We start from the raw sequence: 10,784 nt of genomic DNA on the forward strand, positions 1-10,784 counted from the left end.
AAGTTGGCAGTTGAGGAGGAATCACAAGTGCAGACACTCAGTTGTTTGGTGACCAAAAGAATATATGCAAATGAAGGTGGGCAACTCACGTCAAGCATAAAGTAAGACACTAGAGACTTTTCTGTGACAGGGACTGAGTAAACTTTAGTGAGCAAATAAGACTATATTGCATAACGATGCACAGAAACATTGGCGAGCAAATAAGACTAGACAACTAGATGTGGGTGAGTAGATAAGCCTGGACATGACTATATGAGGTGGTGGAGGAAGAGTAGAAAACAAATTTCTAGCTAATCCTAAACGCACACCAATCACATGCAAATGCATTGGTCAAGTCATATACCAAACGCTACCCAGTACTAGATTGCATGTAAACTAGACCCCCACTTTCCATGCCCCCACAGAGCTCTATTTGAGCCTAAAATCTTTGGTGAAACTAACTAAATAAAAAGCGACTAGAAACAACTATCCTGATGGTGAAGTTAAAAGGAAGGTAAGGTTTGATAACAGCATAAACCTAACAGATTAAAAACTTTCCAATCTGTGGACCTGTAAATGACAATTATTAATTATATGCCTGGAGCAGTGGTCATTTCATGAACCTAGTGAAAATGTATTAATGTAACCTAACATAACCTAACACTCTTTGGCTCCCTCTTTTCTAAGGATAGATAGGAAATAACCTGGACAAGGGTTTGGATAAGAACTGCGTGCATCAAGGGAAAAAATGGCCATAAAGCACTTACACAGCATTCAATTCATGTGCCATTTTATACTGTATCAATCTGTAATTGATAAGAAGCAAGCAAACAAACGAATATTTACAATAACATCTGTTTAATTTAAGTAGGAGCCAGAACCTTCATATTTCACCAGTGACTCCCATCACCTTTTGAAAAGTACATTACATATTAGTTGATAAGAGGGGGAAATATGAGACAGACCCCAAACTATATCCTTTAAGCTGCCTCTGCAAATCCAACTCTTAGCTTTCCAGAATCAAAGACAGTGTGGTAACGACCCATGAAAATATCTCCCAGTATCCTGATCAATTGCCCAAGATCAATAGGTAAGACTCAAAGGAACATATGACCATCTATGACTATGGGATGAAGGTTATAAAACAAGTGAAACATGCTTTTAGGATCATTAAAAAGGTTGTTGAGAATATGATGTACCAGAGAGGTCCACGAGGAGGAGGTATATCCAAAGCAGTAAAGCCACTGATGCACTGGGCAGCTGAACCCTGGCCAACCTTGAGAATGTACTGATCACAAACCAGGAAAAAGGCATTAGTTCTATGAATTAATATGTATGCTTGATGTAGTACGTTAAAGGGGTATTGTCTCATAGTAAGTTGTGTTGCATATTCAATAGGAGCACTTCATGTGTAAATGGAGGAAAAGTTAGGCCGTGTCCAAGTTCCTTATGAGCCTATTGTCGGACTATGGACTATATTACTACTAGATATACAGATTTAGACTACAGCAATGCATCCAAACATAATGACAAGACTAAAATCCTGTTAAAATTGCTGTAAAGACTATCAACCTAATACAAGTGGCAGTGCTTAGAAGGACCTTAGTGACAGTCAATCAAACCATCACACAATTTTGTAACTCTTAGAGCAAAAAAATAAATGTCACTGACACCTCATTATTAAGATGATTAGCTGGTTGCATTTCACCAACTTGTGCATTGCAACAAGTCCAATAAACAGTGGAGGGGGGACAACATCAATGGTAAGACTTGAGTTCAGATACAATACCTCCTCTGGAGCGAGCTCAAACTCTTTGCCTCCAATTGTGAAGGCAACCGTGGGCATGGAAGGAACACTTTCACAGTCAACAGCTGATTCTCCCATTGGGTTTGGCATACGTTCACAAAGCTGCAAAAGCATCATGGGTATCAGCAAGAGAAACATGTCACGAAGGCCCAAGAAATTATTAAGGAATAATGCATCTATTATCACCTCATTGATTAATATATAAAGTACTAATGCATTTAATTCACCTGATTCACATAGTCCAATATACGATCTTGTGTCTGGTTCTGCTTCAGCTGGCTTCGCATCCAGACAACTGCCATTTCACAAGCAGGGCACATAGCATCACCAAGAACACCAGATGACTTGTCATTGCCCTCATCCACCACGCTCTGAATGCCAATGCTAAGCAAAATTACAAACCACTAAGTTAACTGCCTATCCACAGCACAAGGTAAACCTTTCTAGTAACAAAAGCAGTAGCATGCATGGCAGCAAGAATTTGCTTCCATGAAAAGGGGTAGTATCCAGAAAGAAGGGGTGTACTTTAATGACTTTTCTTTGGCCTATAAACAAAAAAGGGGCCAGTATCGAGGAGCAAAAATAATGCATCCAAGTAGAACTGTGAAAGCCTAAGCATAAGAAGAGAACCCTTTAGACCCCAACCTTAAGCCACGGGTTCCATCAAACGTGCAAAGTCCAATTTGAGAGCAAATCCTCTTTGGCAGTGCCTGTAAATACATAGGCAAGAACACAAATAAATCCCTAAATGCTGACCACAACCATTTTCTCAGGTAAAATTTTTATCAGCCATGGTTAATAGAGAACACTGAAATAAAAGTAAAGCTAGTTTTCACCTGAGAGAGTAGCAAGTCCATTATGGCTTCCCCATATTGTGAAACAACAGCCTTGCATTGCTGGCTAACAACTCCAGAGGCTCCAATGGCTTGATTTATCATGGTAATTATAGTCTGGAAGAAAAAGAGAGAGAAACAAACAAATATTTTAAGCATACGCAAATTGACAACAGAACTACGGATCTGCATCATAGAAGATTCTAATTTTTCCTCTAAATGATTTATATCAAAAAAAAATTATTTCAAAGCCTATGACAAGGTCAGTCTAGAAGTCTATTACACTGTTAGGTTGAAGACATAAAAAGGTTACAAGAAAATCAAATTAAAAGCCACCATATGCAAGTACAATTCAAAGTCAGAATCCATATCAGATAATTGTATCCAGACAGGGGCAACAACAAAACGAGAATGAACTCATCTTTAAATCCTCAAACCAACAGAAGAAAAATATCAACAGCTTTTTACTTTTTCATCCTTTTTGTTCTAGTCAATCCATACAACTTCAACTCAAGGTCAATAAATAGGATAGCTAAACAGTTAGCTAGCAAAGTATACTGAATAAGATATCTACAATTATTCATCCAACAAGCTGAAGCATTCTTGTGTTTTGTTCATACCGTTGGACCTGCCAACAAGGAAGTTCCAGAATCTGCAATTGCTGCACAACCGCTGGCACAATACCCTGAATAGAAGCATCCTTAGGTGATCAGACAATATAATGACAGGTAGTGTAGAATCATATGCAAGATAGCACATATATATAAAGACATATGGATACATGCTACATACAATATGTCTTATTACAGAGCTTTGCTCTACTGGTATATTTGAGTTTCTATTTAAGAAGTGAAGGTAATAAGAGAGAACTTACCAGTTGGTTTATCACCAATATGGACATCACCCATGTTGAACTATGAGCAAGAATTACAGTAAAACAAAATGAGAAAAATAATTGAAAAATATAGATAAAACATTTATTGAGAACTCTTAAAAAAAGAAAAGGGTACAGCCAACCAACCTGCCAATAGCCTTTCCGTGTCACAGGAACAAAAGTGTGCTTGCCCTTGTAATGATTCGGGTCCATCCCACCAAATACAATTTCGCCCCCTTCTTCATCCTCTGCATTGCGGTTAAGCCAGAAAGAAAATACTGGTTCCTTGATAAGACCATGTTTAATCATGTTGTCCCTGTTCAAAAAGCACGTGTGTCACTCAAACACAAACCATAAAAAATGTTTAAATGGTCAGTGAGAACTAAAAGATAAGACAAATACCAGACAGGCACAGCATCTCCCACTGAAATTTCTTTGAACCCAAGTCCCAATATACCATCAAACTTGGCCACCAAAAATGTGATACTAGGCTCCTTAGTTGCCTCAATAAATTCCTTAAAATTCAAAAACAGCAGTGAGAACAGACTGGCAAAGCACACCATGTAATATCATGCAAATAAGTTGAAAGACAACATTACCTGATCTTTCACAACCAGGCCACCAACTTCGACAGCGTCATTACTGAAGAAACCAGAAATAGATCCACTGCCATAGCGAATTTCAGCACTTTTTCCTGAAAAACAAAAAGAAAAAAAAACCCATATGATAGTTTCTCTGTCATACAGCTCATGCAACTGCAATGACAAGCAATTCAGACTAAATAATCATAGCTAGTGATGCATTATGTGGTTTAAGATTACAGTGAAGGTATCATTAGTTCCTAACTAATGTTAGTATCTATACAGACTATAGCTCATCATGGCAACCGCATACCTAATCAAAAAAGAAATTAATATGCAGCATTTTCATATTTACTTGGACCTAAACATTCTAGATAAACGTCCAATGTACCACATACAAATTAACAAGCTAAACCATCTTCTCATGGAATGAATAACAAAATAAAGTTAAGATATTGTTGATATTACGAAGGAAAAACAAACCATTCTTCTTGTAGGTACTTGATTTTCCAGAGTCATACTTGGAATGGAAGTAACAAGCAACCTGTATAGCAAAGTTAAACCATTAATAAATTTCCAACAATCAATTCCTAATCTCCTTCTTAAACAATAAAAAATCTTCAATTGGTATGCACTCGTCAACATTAAGGGCACATAAACTCACCGATAAATAGCACTTAGATGATGGCACCCACAAATTGGAGCTACCAGTGTCAAAGATCACAGTGAACTTCTGAGGAGGGGAGCCAACACCAATCTCACCATAGTACTGAGAATCCAGATAATTCTTCAATGCAACAATATCAGTATCCTCGGATTCTCCAAGATTACCGCAAAGATTATACTTCCTAATAGAAGCTCTCAAGGTCTCTTTGGAATCAAGCCGTGCAGCAATTCGGTTGTTCTTATCAAGTTTCACCTTTTTTAATCCTATTCTAAGCAAACCATCATTCGACGCGGATGATACAACAGCAAACAACAGAAATGAAAGAAACACAAACCCCACAATTGCTTTCAAGTTCACTCCCATGTTTACACCTATAAATTGATGTTAAGAAATAAAAAATCAAGCCCAATTCAGGAAACACAATAACCAATATAATCAATCAGATTAATCCAAAGTGATTAACACGCATTATCAAGAAGAAAGCTAATATCATGTTCAATAATCATAAATAAAAAATCTAACATAAAGTCATGACATTTAACGCAAACAATAACTTGTCTACTGTATGCAATGTCCTTGGCTCAAGTAAAGCTCATTTCTTTAGTCAATCTTTACATTTCAACAAAGTAATATAGAAAAAGATCAAAACTTTCAAATCCTTTATTTCCCTTCAAGTCCTCAACTACACCAACAAAACAGAAAATAACCTGCACCTAGCTCTTCATTTCAAAATAAAGAAAGAAACTTTATTGAAACCCAGTTCAGCACACAATAAAACAAACAAGCTGACGCAATTAAACTCTAATTACCACAAAATCTAACCAGCATTAATCCAACCACCACAAAAACTATATATATATATATTTATATATATATAAAAAACAATAATCACACAAAAAGAAACCAACTTTTTACGAAAAATAATCACAAAAACACATTAACAAAAAACGGTTATACAACAACAAAAAATTGAAGCTACTCACGGATTTTGATTTTTGAGAAGCGAAAAGAAAAGGAGAGAGAGTCACGGAACACGAAATGGAGCAGAGAGGAGAATATATAGTAAACAAGGGAGAGAGGTTACCTGTCAACTTGTAAAGACCCACAATAGACCAAGCAAAGCTACTTGGTATCTTTGGAAGGGTAACTTTTAATCTAGGCTGTTGAATGTGTAGATTCTTTAAGGTTTTAGCCATTGATTTTGGATTGGTCCAATGAGTCATGACCCCTTTTTGGTGTTTGTTGGTGGGTAATTTTTCATGTTCAACCCTATAATATGATCATGTTCTACTTAAGTCCTTAAACTTTCTAGTGTAGAGCAATGGGCATCTTTCATCTAAAAGAGATATTGTGGCGTTTAATCTGAGAGATATTATTATTATTATTATTATCTTTATCATTATCATTATCTTTCCAGCATCTTTATGATAGAGTTTATTTACAATTTTAAAATTAAATAAAAAAAAAAGACATGTCATTTATTTTTTTTATTTTAAATAAATAGTATATAAATTTACTTTAAAATTATCTTAAAATCATATCTATTTTTATTTTTATTTTTTACTATATCCAAACATGTTTTTTTCACTTTTATTCATAATATGAAAATAATCAAGCACAGCCTATATACATATTTATTTTTTGAGTTACTCATTGTAATTTATTTTGATATTTTTTTATTTTTTTATTTATATTTATTTTTTTATTTTCAACTTTTTTTGTACCTTGTTAATTTGGATAGAGTAGAATGAAGGAATATACACCATCCTAAACTCAAAAATCCTAACTTTGCTATCTATTTTATAAAGTTGGGTCAATTTGTGAAAACCAAATATGTTGAAGGACCAAAATGGTTCTTAAATCATTTAGAAACAAAGTAACTGTATTGTTTGACATTCCGTTGTTACTATTGTTTTTAAAATAATTTTTATTTAAAAATATATTTAAAAAATATATTTTTAATTTATTTTTGATATTATCGTATGAAAACTATTTAAAAATATAAAAAAAAATTAAAAAAAAAATACAGCGTATCCATATAACCAAACACAGGAAACATTCCCGTTCTTACCCTTATTTCAAGGGTTCAAAAGAAAGCATACAAAAAGGGATTCCGTACTTAGTTAGGAAGTTTAGCACAATCCATTTCAGGTCGTTGATCTTAAAATGAACGGTGATTAAGGGGACGAGAAAGTTGGGATGTCGTTTCATGTGTTAGGTCGTGCTATTGAAAACATGGGTTTCGTGACGCAGGATGATGGATCATAAGTGTCGCTATAGATGAAAAGCTGACGTGTCAGCGAAGCATGGGATTTGGTTGCCACTACACGCTACATTGTGATGAAAATGGTGTATCATCTTCTTTTTTTAATAATTAATTTCTGAGTCGAAATAATTTCTGTTTAATTATTACGATTCAAAGTATATCATTAATGACCTTCAAAAATAAAATAAATACTATTTACTTCTTAATTCGTAATAAGCAAGTGATTATAAACAGTTAAATATATTTATTGTGATAATTATGAACAATTAATCAAGTGCATTTTCAATAAAAACTTTCTTGTCACCGTAGAGGAGGAAAAATATATTGTTTAAATTATAAAAAAAATATTTATAAATGGAGAAATTTTAATACATAAGTATTTATGCTTATTGCATCCTAAATATAATCTTGTTATTTCATAATTTTAAAAATAGATTTTTTTTGCACTAATTTATGATGTTGATGTTATAACTACTACCGAATACTTACAAGCAAAGAAGAGAGATGAACACAAAAATAAGAAAGAAATAGGAGAAAGAAAATCTTTAAAAATATTTTTTTTTAATAGAAGAGAGAGTTTTTATCACCTTTTAATTAAACCAAATATGATTTTTTTTTCTTTTTATGTTTATCTATCTCCAATACTATACATATAAATATAAATATTAATTCATGCAGTCGTGATATTTTAAGCATCATAATTTTTATTTTATTTTTGTATTGCTGGCTTGAAATAGCCATAATTAATTGCATTCACAAGTGATTTATCTTCTTTTTTTCTCTCTTTGCCTTTCCCAAGAGCACATCTTAAATGATCATGTAGAAGAACACATTTTATAAACCAAACTTTGTCGCGCTGCAAAATTGAGGGGGTTTTTTTTATATATAATAGTCAAATTAATTTTATTTACAAGCAAAAATGAGATAAACGTAAGAAAAAGTTCATAGAAAAAAAAAACCATGAACCATTTTTATGTATGATATCCATAACCAAATTAAATTTGGTATGCTCCATTAAACCATATATAAACGAAGATCATGTCATGCTCCAAAAATTGGACATGAACAGGATGAAGCGGATAGATCCGCAAATGAATATGAACTAGCTAGAAACCTTGAATCTGTCTATGAAGCTAAATTATCATTTAAACGAAATTTGAATAGAGTTTGCCCTCAAAGAGGGCATTCTCAAAGGTTAAATAGTCATTTTTAAATATTTGATAAATAAAAAACTTAATCTAGATCGACATATAAAAAAGTATATTGATTGTTATATAAAAAATATGTAACCGGTGGTACCTGCTAATTAGTTCACTAATCATTGTATATTTTTTATTTAACATATCACCAAATACATCATTTACTTGTATTAAAATATATTTGTTGATACCTTTTTAAAATTCAACGTATATTGTATACTGAACATGGTAGTAATTTTTGTTGTTACGATTTGAAAAAATCACAAATTATAAAATTTTTTCAAGCCTAGTTTTTTACCATAATCTAAGATTTAAACAATAAAAATCAAATAATTTTTAAAACTATAATAAATACAAAAGCATCTTTAATTGCATTACGACCATAATATCAAATGAATCCTTAGTTTAGGTGGTAAGTGAGTATACTCTTGTTATTATCATTTTGGGTTCGGATAGGAGGGCTATAAGAAAAATATTGTTTTATGAATACTAATTTAGGTATGAATGACCTATTTAAAACCTAATTAAAGAAGGATTTAGTTTCGGTGGATGATAGTTAACACATGAAAACTCGTTTAATATTAATAAGAAAACATTAATTGACTTTGCCTCTTGTTGTTTTCTTTCCAAGCTATCCGTACTGTCGCCTTTCGTTTTCGGAGTTAGGATTTGGGAGTGCGTGCATTTCTGTGGAGAGGTGCACACCCAGCCACGACCGGGTGCATTATCCGAGCCCACAAGCAAACCCTATTTCTACTCACATGTTCAAGCAATGATGCAAGCTAGCTTCAGGAAGTGAAGAGTACTTTGTTGAGTGCAAGAACTGTGCTGTCTCTCGAAATGGCAAGAGGAGGGAATTGTTGTTTTCGTGAGCGAATTAACCAGAAATTAATACTACTGGTGCACCATCCGAAACCGAAAAGGGATAGCTTTGTACGTATATATATGCTTAACATGCCAAGATAAGCATTTCTTTCATTTTGTTTTCCCTTTTTTGATTGTTAAAAACACGAAGAGTGGTAGAAATCACATGTAGAATCAGTGAAATATGGCTTCTTTCCTGTTTTTCTGCTGGGTTCACAAGCAGAAGCAGGGTTTGGCAGAAACTTTGCTACAGATGGTTCGTTTTTGGGGCATCCTAACCAAAGGAGATTCATGTGGTTTGGAAGTTTCAAAATAAAATTTCTTCATTGATTTGAGGAGATTATATTTCTATATACAACAAGGTTTATCTACATGCTTGGGTATGTGTATGAATATGGAAAGTACTTTTTCACATGGCATATTTATAATTTGTTTATGTTTAGAAATGCGGTAGAAATTGTTTTTTAAAGTATTTTTTATTTAAAAATATATCAAAATAATATTTTTTTAAAAAAAATTATTTTTAATATCAGCATGTATATCAAAATAATCTAAAAATACATAAAAAGATAATTTGAAGATAAAATTACTCAAAAAAATTTAAATATAAGGTTGGAACAGGGTATCAAACACTATCAAAACCGTCATTGTTATGATGATCAACCCAATAACTAGCTGATTTAAAGCTGGTTCAAGTTGGGTTTTATTTAGAATTAATTTGATTATTGAAACAATTTTTTTTTAATAAAAAAATCCAAAATAATATTATTTTGATAAAAATAAAAAAAACTCTTTGACCAAATTAAATAATAAGTAATTTTATGATACTCTTTTATTTTTTAAGGTCCACTGTGAAAAAAAACAAAGAATTATAAAATGTATATTATCTCTTCTACATTTCTTCAAAATAAGCCATAGAAAATAACAAATAAAAAATCACCGGTTATTTCCCAGAAATCATGCAATTTTCCTGTTAACTCAGGACGTCTCCTTTCTATATATTTAACTTTTTCTCCGTAGAAAATCATAAAAAATATCTAATAGAATACGCTTGTCACCATAAAAATTTTCCGTTAACACAGGGCGTGCGCGATTACAACGATGCATGCAGCAAAGTACAAAACCATGGATTCTTGAAAATATCGAACTAGGATTTTTTTTTTCACTTCAAATTTAGTTGCCCACCCAATTGAAGGCCCAAACGAAGAAGAAGACCCTTTTGTTTGGGCCATGGCTATTGGGCCAAGGAATTAGTCCTTCAAATCCGATTGACATGAACTGTGAATCCATGCAGTACGGCATCGACAGCAACTTTTGACAAGGCTGGCATTATGCCAAGAGCAAGCTTACATCATGGAGTCATCCTCTGCTTCTGGTCGTATTTGCTTCAGAATTAAGCTCTCAACTCTATCATCTTTTATTTCATGTATGGACAAGTTGATTGTCAAGTTGTTTAATGTAATATCTATATTCAAGCACATCATGCTCGATCCACCTCACAAAAAATATCCAGCTTTGAAAAAAAAAGAAAAATGGTTTCAAACCTCAAAAAAATGATGCACGTAAATTCTTATGGATTCAAATTTGTCGATAGTGATTTTCAAAGGCAGAGATCATGAAAAATCATCTCAAAAACCCCATCAGCAACACAATCAAACAAGTCCACACCGAACCTCTAGGTTCATTTCATTAATTTGTCAAAATCATAGTTGAA

General features: G+C 33.0%; 1 protein-coding gene across 2 annotated transcripts; it reads right to left on the bottom strand.

Annotated features, from left to right (window-relative positions):
• Positions 1-742: 742 nt before the first annotated feature.
• On the bottom strand, positions 743-5,938 carry LOC133700034 (aspartic proteinase-like). 2 transcript variants are annotated; one of them, XM_062123597.1, is made up of 14 exons: positions 5,826-5,938; positions 4,739-5,112; positions 4,558-4,618; positions 4,093-4,187; positions 3,896-4,008; positions 3,641-3,809; positions 3,494-3,533; positions 3,240-3,304; positions 2,623-2,736; positions 2,432-2,496; positions 2,014-2,170; positions 1,769-1,888; positions 1,179-1,267; positions 743-1,044 (listed from the first exon to the last, which is right to left on the bottom strand). In XM_062123597.1, the coding sequence occupies exons 1-14, from the start codon at positions 5,935-5,937 to the stop codon at positions 960-962; spliced, it is 1,659 nt and encodes a 552-aa protein (XP_061979581.1). In that variant the 5' UTR covers position 5,938; the 3' UTR covers positions 743-959. The 2 variants fall into 2 exon arrangements, with proteins under 2 accessions (XP_061979581.1, XP_061979582.1); XM_062123598.1 differs by lacking the exon at positions 5,826-5,938 and adding an exon at positions 5,725-5,819.
• Between the last annotated feature and the right edge of the window lie 4,846 nt (positions 5,939-10,784).

Source organism: Populus nigra, chromosome 7, assembly GCF_951802175.1.
Source record: "Populus nigra chromosome 7, ddPopNigr1.1, whole genome shotgun sequence".
NCBI lineage: Eukaryota > Viridiplantae > Streptophyta > Magnoliopsida > Malpighiales > Salicaceae > Populus > Populus nigra.